General features: G+C 55.4%; 2 protein-coding genes across 2 annotated transcripts; both read left to right on the top strand.

The window, feature by feature from the left end:
• Nucleotides 1-12,858: 12,858 nt before the first annotated feature.
• LOC120713853 lies at nt 12,859-13,924 on the top strand. The gene is made up of 2 exons (XM_039999830.1): nt 12,859-13,301; nt 13,336-13,924. Exons 1-2 carry the CDS (start codon nt 13,236-13,238, stop codon nt 13,795-13,797), a joined length of 528 nt encoding a protein of 175 aa, XP_039855764.1. The 5' UTR covers nt 12,859-13,235; the 3' UTR covers nt 13,798-13,924.
• Nucleotides 13,925-15,855: 1,931 nt separating this feature from the next.
• Nucleotides 15,856-16,528, top strand: LOC120713852. Its single transcript, XM_039999829.1, has one exon. It carries the CDS (start codon nt 15,912-15,914, stop codon nt 16,314-16,316), a length of 405 nt encoding a protein of 134 aa, XP_039855763.1. The 5' UTR covers nt 15,856-15,911; the 3' UTR covers nt 16,317-16,528.
• Nucleotides 16,529-19,461: the final 2,933 nt, after the last annotated feature.

The following is a 19,461-nucleotide window of genomic DNA, read 5'->3' as shown; positions in this document are numbered from 1 at the left end:
GATATTATGGACCTATGTGACATCTTGGAACAAGTTCAGAATCTAAAAATACATTTTAAGAGTTCAGGGACCTAGATGACACACCAAAACAAATTTAGGGATTACTGGTGTACTTTTCTCAATAGAAAACCTTAGAAATGTATTCTAATGCTAGGAGACATCAACCCTTATGTTTTTGCAATAGGCTGCTATAGCCACTCATGCTTTGATCAATGATTTGTAGAATGCACACAGAATTATTCATGAATGCAATCATCTTCAGAAGTAGGTTAGTAGGTGCCTTCTATAGCGATAGATTACTCATGAATGTAATTATCTTATGATACCATTTCATGTATACACTGAGATGCCTAATTATGCAATCTTTCTACTGTAGAAATGCCTTTTACAGTGATATGTTATCTGCTTGTATGAATGCCTTTAATAGTGAGATGCCTACTTATGCAATCTTTTTGCCATAAAAATGGATGTATCAGATTTCAAGCAGCATGCCAACTTCAAAGATTTTGCCTCGCAATTCTTTTCCTTCATTTTAAGGGCTCAAATTATAACCTGTTAGCAAGTTCATCATCATCTTTGTTGGCAGTCATCTTTTCATAGTTTCAGAAGAAGGTTCTTTTCAGGATCTGCTAGGAGAGAGATGCATGGTTTTACTTCCCTGCGGACAAATGGTTCAATCTCTTGGGCAATGCTTGGAATCATTTATCTATCAGGTACTGATTTAAAATGAATATTTTCTCTGTATTAGGTCTTGTGCTGAGAAGTGCAAGTGTCCAATCTAATGTGCGCCAATTGAAGAGCACATTCCTGTATATGATGTTCAAACCTCACTAGCTCAGCTTAACACCTCAAATTTATACATGTGTGTACTGTGAGCTACTTGTACCTGGAGCCCGTGGGATAATTGTAACCACATCTCTCTGATTGAACAAAATATCGAGACTTCACTAGCACATCCAATTCTATTCTTGGCCACGTCTATATCTATAATGTTATCATGATATGGCGCGCAAAGCACACGGAATGTTCTAGTAAACAAAAGAATATACTCTAGTTGACTCTCTACTAGATTCTCAATTTTGGAGAGGCCTCCAAATTCCCTCTTCCACCCTCTATTCCTAGTAGACCTGATCATTCACCGGATTGGATCCAATTTGGGTCAGGTCAGGTTCGGCCTGTTGTGTTTTTTTTTCCATTCGGTCCGTGCCCGACCCGACCATCGGGCTGGATTTTTTGGCCCGAGCCCGACCCAGAACGTGGTCGGGTCAGTTTTCATGTGTAATTTTCAGGTTGGGTTGGATTTTTTCGGGTTTTGGATCAAAAATTTCGGCCCGTACCTGGCCCGACTTTTATGGCGGGTCGAAAATTTATGGTCAAGCCCGGCCCATACATTCCTCGGGTTGTTTTTTTTGGGCGGGTCGGGTCGGGTTGGTTGGGTCGGGCAGCCCATGATCATCAGGTCTAATATCTAGGGGGTTTCTAGGAAGACCCCTAATGTAAGTTAAAATCGAGGGCTATGGCTGGAGATGAAGTAAATTTGAAAGACTTTAAAAATAGAGGCGAAACCCTCATGTAGTATTTGGAGGGTGTGATTTAGGAATTTGTCGGGTACCATAACTATGGGGCACCCTAACCTAGGACTAAAACTCCCCCCAAATAGCGACGCAAAACACAGCCCAGCATATGGCCCAAATTCTCTTCGGGCACGAGAATCTCGAAGTACACACTTGGCCCACGGACCAACGCCACGGTACGGTCCATCCGAGGCCTCAACAGCCGCGGAGTGATCTCCACCTCGCTCGAGGCTCCCTCAGTAGAGCCCTCCGCGGGCCCTCGGCACGGGGGAAACTCCGCCTCGCTCGAGCCCCCCTCGGCAGACTGAGGAGGCGGCCCAACCACCCGACGGGACTGGGCACATTTACTCGCCAACTAGTCCGCGGCGTGGGGCGGGTGTCAGACGGTGTCGGACGGCGTCAGCTGGCGTCAGCCACCATGCCACACAGCGAACGTGACCGGCATCTCCTCAACCTGTGTCCGCCACTGTGCCGCTATTCCTGGCGCGGGGCAGGTCTGCGACGCACAGTACGGACTTGCCTGTCACAGTCCAACACTGTGCCACCCACCTTGTGTACTTTTCCCCTTTGCAGGACCCTCGATGGGCGTGGGCAGCGACCCTCGGACACAGTACAGACTTTGACCGGGGAAAGACCGGAGTCTACAACACCACTCGACGCCTCACCTCATCCGACATAGGGCTCTGCGCACTTCTACAGCTATCACCACACCGTCCCCTGGTGCCACAGGATAGAGACGCGCTCCGGGCATGGGCGCAAGGATTCGCAAGGACGATGACCACGACTTACGCTATGCTCCACAGTGCTCGGCGACAGGAAAGACCCACTATTCTCCTCCGGACCATGGGGGGGAGGGGGAGAAGTATATGACCTCAATGATCCCCTATGCATGTAACACTTCCTCCTTGAGCCTATAAAAGGGGGAGGGGGAACGGAAGGAAAAAGAACCACGAGAACGCACGTACTCACTCCACCGATATTGGCAATCGCCTCAATCACTCCTAGTACACCTTGAGACCTGGGAGCTTCTCTCCCTCTCTCGCCTTAGCTTGTACCCCCTACTACGAGCACTTCGGTGCAAGTAATACAGTGCACACTCCTCTGCTGGACGTACGGCCTCATCGGCCGGAACCAGGATAAACCCGGTGTCATTGTGTTTCTTCTTGCATCAACCATCAGGAGACCGGGACACGCAACATATTCTCCAGATGGCGGGCAGATCAAACCCATTTCTGATGGGCGTTTCGGATCCGTTCCCAGCTGGGTACATGATCTGGTTCGGGAGCCTCGAGTTCCGGGCAACCGGCAACGGTTACCTCATGGAGCGCCACCCGCCCAGAGCCAGCCCCGATGTCCCGGCACCGCCACCACGACGCCAGGGCCGCACGGGTCGGCACGCACGGCAAGCGCGCATCGAACGGCGCATAGTGGCACCCCCTAGCCCCCCTGCGTGGGTCGAGGTGAGCGTGCCACGAACTGGCGCCATGGGGGAGACACCGCCCCTTCGCCATCAACACCGACAACGACGCTGACGGGAGACGGGTCAAGGCCGCCGCCCCTCCCTTATGGGATCCGGTCCTCGGCCATGACCTACGCGTCATCTGTCAGCACCAACATGAGCGCGTATGAGTATTTGCCCGGGCATCACCTGCTTTCAATCCGCAACTTCATCGCGTCAACACCTGACAGCTCATATCCTGTCTCCTCGGACGAGGGGTCTATCCCCGAGCAAGGTCACGCGAACCTAGAGTGGGATTACTCCGGGATCCGTGATCTGGAAGCTTTCTTGTCATTTCAGGCTGCGGCAGACTATTGCCTCGCCTATTCTGATGACTCCAGTGAGGGGGACTACGATCCGACTCGGGAGTGCTTCATCGCTGTAATAGGAGAGCCCCACGACGATGATGACGTCGCGGCAGACGCAACTCGCGCCGCGACGGGCGCGGCAAGACCAACTACGGCACCTGGGCCATCCACCCCGGCAAACGTGGCGGAGCAGCAGGCACAGCTGGCGCAACTCCGAGAGCTTGAAGCCAAGCTCGACGAGGAGCGTCGGCAAACACAGAAGCTACGCTACGCGCTCGAGCAAGGACACACCGGCCATGGTACGGGAGCTCGGGAGTCAGGACGTGTTGCCCGGGAGCGGATCCTGGCGGAGGGCTGCGAAGGAAGCCCCTTGGCGTTACCCAGGGCCAGCCAGAAGATCACCGCTGCAGTAATCCTGATCCGTGCAATGCCCGAACCGTCCACGCCCGAGGGCCGCAACCTGCGCAAGGAGGCACAGGCGCTCCTCGAGTAAGCTACAGTACAACAGGCCGAGAGTTCCGCGCCTCGACTGCGCTCTATGGCCTCGGCGAGAGCTAATGGAGTGGCACAGCAGGACCATGAGGCCTCAGTGCATACCCCACCAGCAAACAGGGCGAGGGTACCCTCGGTACACGATCGTGTCAAGCTGACTCCAATGATGGATCGACTTCGGGACACGCGCGGCAACGCCCACGACGGCGACACCCGCAACGTCCTGAACCAGAAAAAGGAGGATGGTGCCGCTCACGGCTACCACCCTCGACGTGGTGGATGCTACTATCGCAAGGAGGATAGAAACCCATCACTGGAGCCTCCGAGCACTCGTGTGTTCAGCCGGGAAATCCGCGCCGCACCTTTCCCCCCATGCTTTCGGCAGCCCACCACACTCACCAAGTACTCGGGGGAGACAGATTCCGGGCTCTGTCTCAACGACTACCGCCTGGCATGCCAGCTGGGTGGCGCGAATGATGATGCAGTCATCATTTGCAACCTTCCCCTGCATCTCGCAGACTATGCAAGCACCTGGCTCGAACATCTTCCGCCCAACCAGATCCACGACTAGGCTGATCTGTTCAAGATTTTTGTGGGAAACTTACAGGGCACGTACATGTACACGGGGAACTCCTGGGATCTCCGAGGGTGCTGACAGCAACCCAATGAGCCTCTGCAGGACTACATCCGTTGCTTCTAGAAGCAATGCACCGAGCTCCCCAGCGTCAAGGACTCCGAAGTCATTAGTGCCTTTCATCTGGGCACGACGTGCAGGGACCTCGTGCGCGAGCTGGGGCGAAACCCACCTTCTAGCGCGAACGAGCTGTTTGACGTGGTGACCAACTTTGCCTCTGGCGAAGAAGCAGTCGGTGCCATCTTCGACGGCAACAAAGTAAAGCGCAAGGTGGACACGCCCGCTGAGGGCAGCAATCCCAAGAACAACTCGAAGAAGCCGAAGCGGGGCAAGAAGAAAGGCCCGTCTAACCAACGCGGTCAGGGGCAAGAGGAGGACTCAGACGAGGCCCTCATCGTCACCCCTGATGGTAAAGGTCCTCGAGGCCCCCCTCGAGGCGGCGGTGGCCTATTCGACGACATGCTCAAGAAGCCATGCCCTTATCACAAGGGCAGGGTCAATCACACCCTCGAAGAGTGTGACATGCTCCACAAGTACTTCAACCGTCTCGGCTGCAAGGACGAGGCCAAGAAGGAAAAGGACGAGGATGACAAGGTCGGCGACGGCTACGCCTCGGTGGAGAACGTTTTCTTCATCTTCGGCGGTCCTACGGCGAACATGACCGCTCGGCAGCGCAAGCGAGAGCGCCGAGAGGTCTTCTCTGTCACAAGGGCTATGCCAGCCTACCTCGACTGGTCGGAGGATACGATCTCCTTCAGCCGCGATGATCATCCCAACTACATCCCGAATCCGGGCCTGTACCCGCTCGTCGTGGATCCCATCATCGGCAACACCCGGTTCTCCAAGGTGCTCATGGATGGGGGCAGTAGCCTCAACATTCTGTACGCCCACACCCTCGAGCTCATGGGGATTGGCTTGGACAAGCTGCACCCCATCGTTTTGCCATTCCACGGCGTCGCGCCAGGGAAGTGAGTCCAACCCCTCGGGCAGATCGGCTTGCCCGTCTGCTTCGGCACTCCCGCAAATTTCCGTAAGGAAGTACTCACCTTCGAGGTGGTGGGGTTTCGTGGGCCGTACCACGCCATATTGGGGCGGCCATGCTACGCCAAATTCATGGCAGTCCCCAACTACACCTACCTCAAGATGAAGATGCCGGGCAAGAAGGGCGTCATCACCGTCGGCCAGTCATTCGAGCATGCCTACGAGTGCGACGTCGAGTGCGTCGAGCGTGCCGAGGCCAAAGCAGAGGACGAGGCCCTCGCCACCACCCTCGACAAGATGGCGAGCGAAGCTTTGGACTGCACGCACCGACACGCAGGCAGCTTCGAGCCAGCCGAGGGTATCAAGGTGGCGCCCCTCGACCCGTGCCACCCCGATGACAAGGCGTTGAAGATCAGCGCCACCCTCGACAGTAAATAGGAAGTTGTGCTCGTCGACTTCCTCCGCACCAACGCAGACATCTTCGTGTGGAGCCCCTCGGATATGCCTGGCATACCGAGGGAGGTCGCCGAGCACTCCCTTGATATCCGACCCATCTCCAAGCCGGTGAAGCAGCGCCTGTGACGCTTCGACGAGCTCAAGCGCCGGGTGATCGACGAGGAGGTGCTGAAACTTCTGGCGGACGGATTCATCAAGGAGGTGTTCCATCCCGATTGGCTAGCTAATCATGTATTAGTGAAGAAAAAGAATGGAAGCTGGAGGATGTGTGTAGACTACACTAGTTTAAATAAAGCATGTCCAAAAGTTCCATTTTCTTTGCCACGTATCGATCAAATTGTTGATTCAACTGCGGGATGTGAACTTTTATCCTTTCTTGATGCCTACTCTGGTTACCACCAAATCAAGATAAAAGAATCTGACCAGCTCACGACTTCTTTTATCACACCTTTCGGCATGTACTGCTATGTCACGATGCCCTTTGGCCTCAGAAACGCCGAAGCTACATACCAGCGGTGTATGCTCCACGTGTTCGGGGACCATATCGGGCGGAACGTAGAGGCATATGTCGACGACATTGTTGTAAAATCCAGGAAGACAGGCGACCTGGTAGCCAATCTCAAAATTGCGTTCGATTTCCTGAGGGCCAAAGGGGTAAAACTCAACCCAGAGAAATGCGTGTTCAGGGTGCCTCGAGGCATGCTCTTGGGTTTCATTGTCTCCCAGCGAGGCATCGAGCCGAACCCTGAAAAGGTCGAGGCCATCAGATGGATGGGACCAATCCGAGACCGGAAGGGGGTGCAGAGGGTCATGGGTTGCCTTGCAGCCCTCAGTCGGTTCATCTCACGCCTCGGTGAGAAGGGCTTGCCTCTGTACCGACTCTTGAGGAAAACCGAACGCTTTACGTGGACCCCTGAGGCTCAAGAAGCCCTTGACAGGCTGAAGGTGTCTCTCACCCATGCCTCCATCCTAACACCACCAACGGACGGTGAGCCCCTCTACTTATACGTAGCCGCGACGACCCAGGTGGTCAGCGCAGTGATCGTCGTGGAAAGACAGGAGGAGGGCCATGCTTTGCCTGTCCAACGGCCGGTGTACTACATAAGCGAAGTATTATCCGAAACCAAGACGTGGTATCCGCAGATTCAGAAACTGCTATACGCAATAGTCTTGGCTTGGCGCAAGCTGCACCACTACTTCGAGGCCCATCCCGTCACCGTGGTCTTGCCTTTCCCCCTGGGAGAGATAGTCAGCAATAGGGAAGCCGAGGGTAGGATTGCCAAGTGGTCAGTGGGACTCGTGGGAGAGACTCTCATGTATGCGCCTCGTAAGGCAATCAAATCTCAAATTTTGGCCGATTTCATTGCTGAGTGGACCGACACCCAGCTGCCCCCGCCCCGAATTCAAGCAGAATGCTGGACTATGTACTTCGATGGGTCGGTGATGAAAACCGGTGCAGGTGCCGGCCTCCTTTTCATCTCACCCCTCGGAGAGCACATGTGCTACGTCATTCGCCTTCACTTCCCAGCGTCCAACAACATGGCAGAGTACGAGGCCCTCCTCAGTGGCCTCTGCATCGCCATCGAGCTTGGCATCAAGCACCTCGATGTGCGCGGTGACTCTCAGCTCGTCATCGACCAAGTGATGAAGGAGTCTAGTTGTCACGATCCGAAGATGGAGGCATACTGCAACGTAGTGCGCCGCCTCGAAGACAAGTTCGACGGCCTAGAATTCAACCATGTCCCGCGCAAGTACAATGAGGATGCAAACGAACTAGCTAAGATCGCGTCAGGGCGGACCACCATCCCCCCAAACATCTTTGCTTGCGACATCACCAAGCCCTCCATCGATTTCAAGGATCCAGTAGGGCCGGGCCCCTCGAACGCCGAGCCCTCTGACGGGAACCCCTCGGTGGACAAGGTCGAGCCCATGAAAACAGAAACCGAGGTATCCTCGGAGGACGAGGGTGAGGCAATGTAGATTGACGAGGCTCCACTTTCGCAAGACTGGCCTGACCAGTACCTCGACTGGATCAACAGAGGGGTGCTACCCTCGGACCGCGCTCAAGCGCGGCATGTCGCTAGGAGAGCCAAGTCCTTCGTCGTGATCGACAGGGAGCTCTGCAAGCGTAGCCCCTCGGGGGTCCTGCAACGATGCATCCCTATCCCCGAGGGTAGGGAGCTACTCCGAGACATCCACGCCGGAGTATGTGGCCATCATGCGGAGCCACGCACCCTCGTAGGCAACGTGTTCCGACATGGTTTCTACTGGCCAACCGCGGTCGCCGATGCCACAGAGATCGTGCGAACGTGCGAAGGCTGCCAGTTCTATGCCCGTCAGACGCACCTCCCGGCTCATGCTCTGCAGACCATCCCCATCACGTGGCCTTTTGCCGTGTGGAGACTGGATCTCGTCGGACCGCTGCAGAGAGCACCCGGGGGCTTCACCCACTTACTAGTGGCGGCAGACAAGTTCTCCAAGTGGATCGAGGCTCGACCCATCGCCAAGATCAAATCCAAGCAAGCCGTGCAATTTTTCACCGACATAGTCTATAGGTTCGGGGTGGCCCAACCGCCCGATGGGACGGGGCGCATTTACTCGCCAACTAGTCCGTGGCATGGGGCGGGTGTCAGACGGTGTCGGATGGTGTCAGCTGGCATCGGCCACCATGCCACACAGCGAACGTGACCGGCGTCTCCTCAACCTGCGTCCGCCACTATCCCGCTATTCCCGGCGCGGGGCAGGTCTGCGATGCACAGTACGGACTTACCTGTCATCGTCCGCCACTGTGCCGCCCACCTTGTGTACTTTTCCCCTTTGCAGGACCCTCGGCGGGCATCGGCAGCGACCCTCTGATACAGTACAGCCTTTGACCGGGGAAAGACCGGAGTCTTCGGCACCACTCGATGCCTCACCTCATCCGACGTAGGGCTCTGCGCACTTCTACAGCTATCACCACGCCGTCCCCTGGCGCCACAGGATAGGGACACGCTCTGGGCATGGGCGCAAGGATTCGCAAGGACGATGACCACGGCTTACGCCATGCTCCATAGTGCTCGGCGACAGGGAAGACCCACTGTTCTCGGGGGGGAGGGGGAAGTAGACGACCTCACTGATCCCCCATGCATGTAACCCTTCCTCCTTGAGCCTATAAAAAGGGGGAGGGGGAACGGAAGGAAAAAGAACCACGAGAACGCACGTACTCACTCCACCAATATTGGCACTAGCCTCAATCACTCCTAGTACACCTTGAGACCTGGGAGCTTCTCTCCCTCTCTCGCCTCAGCTTGTGCCCCCTACTACGAGCACTTCGGTGCAAGTAATACAGTGCACACTCCTCTGCTGGACGTACGACCTCATCGGCCGGAACCAAGATAAACCCAGTGTCATTGTGTTTCTTCTTGCATCAACCATCTGGAGACCGGAACACGCAGCATATTCACTAGTTGGTGCTAGACCGCAGGATCCGGACACCGACAGAATTATTGCTGGAGTTGCTCTAATATGATCCGGTTGGTAGGTGTGGTTGGGGGAAAAATACAATAAGCTGATGCTTGTTTGTTTGTCGCTAGATTATATTCTCTCCATTCTTTGATCTATTTCATCTCTAATAATGAAAAGTTATATATTTATTATTTATTTAATTACGTCAGCGTGTATTCCACTTTAGTGAAAATAATTTTCGGTGAGGATTTCTCAGCATTTAATGTCATCATCGAAGAACATGATGCTTAGTCCTCTACGTAGAAATGGTGAATCCTCCAGCGGATGGGTGGTCTCGTAGAAGAGATGGCTTCAGGCTATCCGCACTAGGGGACGGTAAACCATCCTCCAGTACATGATAGCATTCAGGGATCCCCGCACCGGGGTACTGCAAGCCTCCCGCTATGCTTGCGGACGAACTGACGTTCGCTAAGGCCTCGTTTAGATACACTCAGTAAATTTTTTGAAAGAAATTTTTTTCACATTTGGAGCATTAAACATAGACTAGTTACAAAACTAATTATAAAACTCATCTGGAAACTATGAGACGAATTTATTAAGACTACTTAATCCATCATTAGCACATTTTTACTGTAGCAATTTAGTGTTTAATCATAGTCTAGGCTCATTAAATTCGTCTCGTAATTTACAAACAAACTATGCAATTAGTTTTTTTTATTTTATTTAGATTTAATACTCCATGCATGCAAAATTTTCATTCGATGTGATAGTTTTGGAATTTTGAATTTTGCATCTAAACTAGGGGTAAATCTAGCGGACTGCAGGACATCCTCTACGCCCTGCGCTGGCCCCACCTCGCATCCGGAAGCAACTGCTCTGTTCGCGTTCCACCGCCGCTCCTTGCTCGGGGACGACACCTCACTGTCGATAGGCCAGCGCACTCGGGGATCCCTCTCACCGGAGCCCACCAAGCTATCCATCGGAGCTCCGCCGCGCCCCAGCTCGATGCGTCATCGAGCCGCCGTTGAAGTCCTCATCCGTCGGATCCAGTGGCGTTGACGGTGAGGGAGTAGAGGAGCTCCACAGACGGGCGGGTGGGGAGGCTGTCAGCCCTCTCCCCTACCGGCAGTGTGTCGGAGGCGGATCTGTTGCAGCTCCTGCCGACACGGAGGAGGGGTGCGGCGCCTCCAGCCCAAACCTCCCTGCCCTCGCGTCCATCCCCACCCTCGCGTTTGTCCGACTCCGCCCCCATCCTGCCTATGTGCTCGCACGAGGGGAGGGAGGAGGGGCGCACCCCAGCCCCGCGCAGGCCTCCGCGCCCGCCCTGCGCCTCCGTTGCCACCCCGCGCGCCGGCCAGCCACCGTCGCTGCCCGGAACCGCAGCCGCTGCCATGTGTTGACCCGCCACCGCCGCACGCCACATCTCCGCCCGGCTCCGCGCCACCGCGAGCCCCACCACCGGGGGTGGGGCTGCAGCTCGTCCACATCGCCGTGCGGCCCACGCGTCTGCCGGCGCCCGCCGCCCCACATGGCGGCAAAGTTCGAGGCCGGCAGAGGTGGGCCCTGCCGATCGGGAAGGATGAGGAGCTCGTGGGGCCCCTGCTCGCTATGAGGAGGGAGGGAGGGAGGCCGACGAAAGGAACAAGGAGGGAGGGAGGGTGGTGGAGGATGGGAGGAGGGAGGTCGGCGGAGGGAGAGAGGAATCAGGGGAGGCGTGGGACTGAGGGAGGAAGAGTGTGTGTGTGAGAGAGTATGGGAGGAAGGGGGCGTCGGGTAAACTTTTTTAGAAAATCTAACTTGTGGGCCCCACAACTGGTAGTTGGTATAGAGGACGATGAGTACGGAAAAACTGAGTATAGATGAAAGAATCTTGATGACTAGAACAGAATATTTCTTTTAGATGATGAAAATAGAGTATAACGAGTGTGGACAGCCTCAGGGCTGGACATGCGGGACTGCAGGTCATGGGGCTGGCCGCACGAGCGCCGGAAGCAATGTCTAGCAGCGTGTCCAAGATCATAAGATGGAAGGAGGAAGATAGGATGATGACAATGAGAGGTGCCTCGTCCACAGATCAACAACTAGAAGGTGTAGAGGGTGTTGGTAGTAGCCAGGCAATCGAGGTGGTTGGAGTAACCCTCGATTTAGTTGAGAAGTGAAAAGTTCTTAGTTGGTAAAATAGGCGATTTGGTTTCTTAATTTTGCTCGAAGGGTCAAAGTTCTCTCAACTTTTACATAGACCAATGTACTCCTTAACTTTTGTTTTTGGATCAAACTCGTCCTTGTAGTAATGTGGTACTCCAGAATGACATGAGACAAATAAGAGAAGTCTTTTTTTGCCCTTGGCTCCTCCTCCTCCTCCACTATCGTGTCGCTGTTCGCTCAACTTTCCGCAACAAGCAATTTACACTTCATGCTGTGATACAATTCGATGCGTGGACAAATAAAATTCTACATTCCAAATTAAACACACTTGTGATCTACATTTTCTAAATACATAGATGCCACTACACTGATTTTCTTGCATTGGTCAAATACTATATTTTTAATGTAACAGTAAAACTGCTATAGAATTTAGGAGGGAAGGATCTAAAGGCTAAAAGGACCTTTTAAATTAGCCTTTTGTCATTATGGAGTACTATATTAGTATAAGGGTAAGTTTAATCTAAAAACAAAAGTTGAAGGACTAAATTGGCTGATTTAAAAGTTGTTTGACGTATTTTTGTCATGATAAATTCAAATGTCATGGGTTAAGCTCAAGTGTTTTACCAAGAAGCAAGAAGCTTGCATGGGCTAGCTTCCCGTACGAGCATGGTTCCAAAATACACTTACACGTATATTTTATTTACCAAGTGCTGCTACACGCATGATAAGCTGCCAACCAATAGCTATCCATACAGTCCAGTACGGATTAGCCGGAAGCTTCGAGAAGCTCCTCATCACGTGGCACTTTGATTGGTTGGTGACGAATCTAAGTATATCTCGTGCGGCTTACTCGGAAGGATTGCAACAGAATTGTAGCGGCGCACGACGCGCAGCCTGCTGCTCACCATAACCTAATCCCTGCCTATATAAAGTCCCCAGGGGCTCACGCCGGAGGTCTTCTTTTTCTCCACGAGAGCAGCCAGGGGAAGGAGCCGGGGGCCAAGGCGTGCCTCCAGCCGGAGATGCTGACGCCGACGCGGTGCACCTCCTGCTCGCCTTGACGAGTGGAGAAGCCAAGAAGGCGGGCGTGCTCGTCCATCGCCGTCGAAGTCAAACATGCGGCGGCCGCACTAGAGTTGAGAGATCGCCGGCCGTCGTCGAGCTCGCCGTCCATCATCAGATCGCCAGCCGCCATCAAGCTCGCCGTCTCGGACCACCGGCGACTTCCTTGGTGAGATTCTTATTGTTGTTTAAGTGATCTCTGTTTTCACCAGGGCCGGAGCACGGAGCAGGACCATTAGGACCCCATCGATCTGCTCGAGCAGCGCCGCCTTGCCTCTTGTCATCCACATCTACCTAGGCTCGTTGAACACGCAGATGAGATTGCTGTGGTCAGATCCATCTACTTCATCGATCAAGAATCCATCTACAAGACGACGCAAGAAGAGTAGAAACAGAGGAGAGATAAAGAGATCACGCCTGCACCTTCATGTGCTGATCATCCTCGTCCAAGTCTTCACCACCGGCGATGACCTCGTCATCGTCTTCCTCGTCATCTGCACCATGCCGCCGGCGGCAGCCGTCGTCCTCGTCATCATCGAGGCTCGTTGGCCGAGCCGCGTCTATCAAGGAGCCCATGCCCAAACAGACGGCGTCTCCAACACCATCACCATGGCCAGGCTAACGCATGGTCCTTGACGTCCATGTACTCGCTCTGGTCGCCGGCGGTCTTCACCTTCGGCACCGTCGAGCCGGCCATCAAGACTCCATCCACAATGGGAAACAAGGCAGCAGCGTGGCGCCTCCTGCTCGTTATCAACGTCCACCGCCTCACCTTGGCCCGGCCGCCGGCGGAACAGCAACACCCCTCGTGGCAACCTCACTTGCGTCTCTGTCTTCCTCGTCGAGCCCACGGGTCTGCACCATGCCGGTGATGACCTCGCCTTCGTCTTCCTCGTCATGCCTGCAGGCTCGCACCACGCCGGCGACGACCCCTCCATCATCTTCATCTTCCTCGTCGTTTGCACCAAGCCGGCGGCGACACTCATCCAGGATCACCGTCCACCATCGGCAAGGAGACGGAGTCGGCAAGCGAAGACGCCGAAGTGCGGCCCGGCGACGAGGCCGGCACGCCACGTTCAAGCCCGGCACCAATCCGACGTCGCCACCGCTGTGAAGATGCCGAAGCGCGGCGCGACGACGGCGGCGCTGCGCATCCAAGCCGGCGCCGAGGATAATGGCGCCACCGTGAAGGCGCCAAGATGAGAAGCAATGCCAAGGCGGCAGGTGATGGCGTAAAGACAGGCTGCCGCGAGGAGCCGTCGCCGACATCGAGGAGCCGCGCCGAGACGGAGACATGTTCGCTGGTCAGGCGCCTGACGAGCATTTGCATGCAAATTCATGCGTGGCTTACCACAAGCTAGCAGGTGCACGTGTGCTGTATGAGAAGCTAACAAGCTACAGTGGCATGCACGAAGGAGTGCGTGTTCCATAAAAGAAAATATAGAAAACAGGTGCATCTACTTATGGATGCCTTACCACTATGAAGCTCTCTGCCGACGGGATCTTTCTGCGGGACTTCATCACCTATGGATGCATAAGCTGCCGGTGGCCCTTCTCGGCCGGGGCTTCTCTCCATCAAGCCCACGGGCAAAGGCCAGCATCCGTCATAGGCCTCCGTGCCAGGCCAGCGGTGCCCTCCACTGCAAGAAGTTAAACATGGGGGCTGGCCCAGGCACCGGAGTCGAGGCATCACCGGCAATCATCGAACTCGCCGGCGGCCAACGACCACCTCAGCTCGGCCACCGGCGGAGCGGCGGCACTCATCGTCGAGACGTCAACGACCACCTCAGCTCGGCCACCGGTGGAGCGGCGGCACTCCTCTTCGTCGAGACGTCGACGACTACTTCGGCTCGGCTGCCGGCGAAGCAGCGGCACCCCTCGTCGTCAACATCCACCTCGGCTTAGTCGCCGAGCGGAGCTGTGACACATGTCCTGCTCGTTGTCCACGCCACGTCCATCCTCATCTCATCGCACGAGCTGGCTATTGATTTGACAGTAGGCCGCCGGTGTCCTCCGATCCACGTTCATCCTCGACAAGCCCGTCTTTCACTGTTGCTGCCAAGGGCCGCCAGAGCTAGATCGGAGCTGAGGAACCCATCGAGGGGCTGCAGAGATCGACACTGCCCAGAGACGCGAAGCTGCCGAGCGCAGACGCAGTGCCGTGCCATCATGCCAATCCCTCGCTCACTCCCCCGCGCTGGCAGCCAGAGGCACATGAGCATGCGGGATGCACTGGCCGCGTGGGAGATGCAGCCGGCCAATGGGCAGCAAGAAAGGGAACGTGCCTTGCATGCACATGCATGTAAACATCCTGGGCTCATGGCAAGCAAGAACCAGTAGGAGTACTTGAAGATATTCACAAGTGGAGCACTATCCAGGTGCCCGGTTAATTTGTACCCTCACGATTCAATTCTGATTAGGGGAACTGCGCATCTCGAGGATCGTCTCTACCACGACCAAGCTGCGACATCGACTCGGTCCAGCTCATGCTGCCATGCATCGACTATCCACCTCTACTACCAAGACTACTCCGTCGTTCGAGACCGACGAGGCCGAATGACACAGACGGATGCCGTTGATGTCCCAACAGCGCTACACCAGCTCATAGACACCGACGAGACCATGGACGATGCCGACGCCCACACCTACACCACCACCATCATCATGCATGGAGAATGTGAAGTGAAGACTAAAGACGACGACCGCGGCAGGTTAATCGGAGGTGCTCCAGTAAGCTAAACTTGCGGAGATAATTAACTAGGTGCTTTTCGAGGCCCCGGGAATCAGAAGACCACATCGCCAAGTCAGATCTGCCCAATGGCAGGCTATGGAGCGCGCATATATATGAGAACCTGTATTTGTATTTTCAAAATATGAATAAAGCTTGTGTTCCCAGTCTTTTGTTTTTTTTGTGTATTTCTATATACACTGTCACGTCCACATCTTTATTTTCCACGCAGAGAAAATCTTGTGTGTGATTTTTTGATTTCAAACAAAAGTTGAGGGACGAACTCGACCGTCACAAATCATCTATTTTACCTTCTTAATTCAAAAGTTAATGTGGAGGATTTGGAAAATGAGAAATGAACTTTGTTTTCCAGAATGCTTAATTCTTAATTCATAAGTAGAACGGAATGTCAAAGCGGGCCTGGTGCCGTACGAGTCCGAGTCGATCAAACAATGCAACTCACGCGGCCCGCTTTCGGCTAGGACTCGGGAAGGGTCCGAGATGGACTCGCATTGCTAGTTTTGTCTTGTCCATCCATATAAGGCGACCCAGGGCTCGGGACCTACCTAGAGAGTAGTAGATCCGATCCATGGCGTTCGAGGAGGTGCTGCAGCTGCTAGCGAAGCGCGAGGCGTTGGAGGCGAAGCGGGCCGAGGTGATGCGCCTGTCCATGCTGGCCACGGCCGAGATGCTGGCGTCGGGGGAGGTCGCGCCGGGGGACCCGGAGCTCGTGGCCGTGGCCGCACGGGCCGAGGCGCACGGGCTCGCGACGGTCCGCGCGGCGGCGGAGCAGGCGGAGCAGGACGCGCGGATGGCCGCGCGGTACGCGGCGGAGCCCGGCGGGGAGGCCGTGGCGGAGGCGATGCGGAGGCAGGCCGCGCGCGCCGCCGCGCTGGGGGCGCTCGCCGAGTATTACGCCGCCTACATGGGCGCCGTGGGGTCGCTGGCCGATCCCGACTCGGACTCGGAGGACGACGACTCAAGCGGTCAATAGCATATGATTAGCAATGATGGGCCTGGATTCGGCCCACTATGAGTTGGGCGACTGTTTGGCGGCCCATATCCTTTTTCTTTTTCCCTTTTTGCGAGGCCTGTTCAATCACTCGCGCAGCACTACATGCTATATTTTTAGATAAAGGATGTAAATCCGGACTTCTATATCCACAAGTGGATACATACGACCAAAAGTTACCAGAGCACTTAGGCTCTAAATCATTACACGAGTACTTAGACTCCAAATCTGAAATTAAAAATATAAGTGACAGAAAAAGCTAAAAAGACTAATAAACTTTAAACTTCTTCTGTATTCTTCCCTCAGTTCCTCATAAGCCTCTTGCAAGGGATAGGGGCATCTCCACCACGACCAGACTAGAAGTATGGATCCCATAGCAGCGCTAGCCGGAATAGGTTTTCACCTGGGAAATCCAAGAGAGGTGGGAATCGCTTTGGCAATGCCTCCATGGAGGTAAACACCGTCTGCAGACGTCGCCGTTGCCACAGGTTGAAGAACCAAACACAACTTTCGCCTGCAACTTCCGCACCCAAATCTTCACGACGCAGTAAGACAACCATCCCATGAAGCCCCAAACCAGCGGCCACCACGCGACCATGCCAGATGCTGAGCTCGCTGACGGAGCTAGCACCGCGGGACTTGCCTCCTCCAAATCTGACCGAAGCAAACCGCTGGGGGGATCTGGTCGCCGGCGACCCTCCGGACCTGCTCCACTGATGGAGCTGAGCGGAGTGATCGAGCAAACTAGAGCCGCTAAGAGCACCACCCTCCCCCATGACGCTGGCGGCCGATAAGGGACCGGATCTGGCCGCCGGTGACCCACCGGATCGGCTCCACCGGCAGAGCAGAGTGGGGTGGCCGGGCAAACACAGGCCCGCTGGTGCCCCGCCCAGCACCCACCGCGCCGGCACTGGGGGACGCAAGATTCAGCCGGGAAGGCACCGACACTGAACCAAATATTTTTCGTGGTTGGGCCGGCCCATTTAATTGTATGATTGTTGTGGCTGCGATACTAGCTAAATAGGAGAGTGATTGTGTGATGCATGCAGAAAAGACAAAAAAGATGATGTCATCTACATGCATACAAATTCAAAACTAAAAAATTACAAGTATTAATCCGAGCATCCAAATTAAATTGATTATCTGACTGACGATGCAATTGCAATATTGGGAGTAGTAGTGCAGTTACAGGTCATCTTCGGTTCAACTCCGACAGTACTACATGGGCATGGCATGGAGGACGCAATACTGAGTTTAAGGTCGACCGTAACTTTCTCCTCTAGCGGTCGATTTTTTCCTTCCCCCTTCCCCGCACCTTTCTCCTTCCCCGTTCCCTCTTCCTTTCCCTCCCACACTCTCTACAGATCTCGACCGTGTGCGCTGCCGGCGCGCCTCCCCGCCGATGCCGCCGCCCCCCTTCCTCCCCGGGAGCCGCGCTCCCTCCCCTCCCCTGAGCCCGCTCCCCTTCCTCCCTTGAGCCGCCGTGTCCCGCTCTGCTGGCCTCGCCCCGCCACCTAGATCCGCCGCCATCGGGGAGGTCGAGCGCCGCTGCCGCGACGCCGGCTCTGCCCCGTGCCCGCCGCTGCTCGATACGGGAGGGGGCTGCCTCCCCCGCCGCGGCTCCGGCCGCATGGGTGTGGATCCGGCGCAGGAGGAGGGGGTTAGCCCCCATGCGCCGCCGCCGCCGAGGGAGCACCGAATCCGCCTGGGGAGCCGGATCCGCCAGTCCCAGGCCCGAGCACACCGCCGCCGGAGAAGGGGCCCGGCCCCGCGCGCCGCCGCCGCCAGAGTAGAGGGCCAGGCCCCGCGCGGCCGTGCGCCGCAGCTGGAGTACGGGGGCCGGCCTTGTGAGTGCGTGAGGCGGAGAGAGAGGAGGAGGAGTACGTGAGCCGGATCCTGCCGCCAGGGAGGACGAAGGAGCGCCGCCGCTCGCTCCCCTGAGTCCGCTCCCCTTCACGCCGGAGTAGGTTTTTTTTATATATCAAATTTTTTTTACCGACCAAATTTTTTACCCAAACTTTTTTTCCTTTTGATTTTGATGAATTTTTTTATTCTAAGCATTTTTTCGGATGCAAAACTTTTTTACCAATTTTTTTCTATTCTGAATGCAATTTTTTTCCAAAATTTCTCAATTTTTGTCTCTCAAATTTTTGTTTCTAATTTTTTTTCTCGTCAAAAAAATTTCTCTCTCCAAATTTTCTTTTAGAAAAAATTTCTAAAATTGGAAAACAACAAAAAAAATTCTAAAAACAGGGGAAAAAACTGCTGTCGGGAAATCGACCGTACGGGAGGCTCCCGTACGGTTGACCGTAAACTAGCGAGACCCCATGGAGGACCAGCCCCGCCGGAGACCGACGGACTCGTATCGGCTCGCGGCGCCACTAGCGGCATCGTCGCCGGCGGACCAGGTGAGCATCAAGCAAGCCTGAATGCCGGCAGTCCCTGTTCTCCCTGAAGCCTGAATGCCCGACGAGGAAGACGGCTCATGAACCTTGCCAAATCTATGCCGTCCATGTCTGATCGGACGGAGCTAACATACCCAGGGGTGGACGGTATTTCAAATACCGTCCACCCCGGACGGTATTTGGAACACCGACCACACCCGGGGTCACTGCCAAGTCCCAACCAACCAACGCGCGCACGCCGTGGCGCCGCCGCGTTGAGGCCGCCTCCAGCTTCCCGGCGGAGCCCTCGCGACCAGCTTGCCGTGCTGAACATGCTAGCCCTCCCAGCTGGTCGCGAGAAACGAAGCCTCCGCTGCACGCCGTGTGCCTGCAACCAGTGGCACGAGCGCGCGTGGGCGGCACCGTGCCGCGCCGCCGCATGGCAGTGCTGCTCACGTTGCCGTTGGGGAGGATTTGGTTAATCCATGCCCATATCCATTTGCAATTATGTTACCCATCCCCGTTCATCTTCTCCTTGCTGCGCCTCGGACAACCTGCAATGGAGCTTCTTCAACCCGCTGGCGCTGGGCTCTACCGTGCCGTAGGCGGCCAGGCGTAGTCACCCTGCCCATCCATGGCATGGCCACCGCCCACCGCCCTGCCACCCTTTCCGATGTTCGAATCAGGCGAGGCGCCGATTGACGTCCGGACGCAGTCCTCATTGAGCGAACGTCCCGTCGTTC

The sequence above is a fragment of the Panicum virgatum genome, chromosome 6K (assembly GCF_016808335.1).
Source record: "Panicum virgatum strain AP13 chromosome 6K, P.virgatum_v5, whole genome shotgun sequence".
Taxonomy (NCBI): domain Eukaryota; kingdom Viridiplantae; phylum Streptophyta; class Magnoliopsida; order Poales; family Poaceae; genus Panicum; species Panicum virgatum.
The sequence above is the reverse complement of the archived record's forward strand: the minus strand, read 5'-3'. Positions and strand labels throughout refer to the sequence as shown.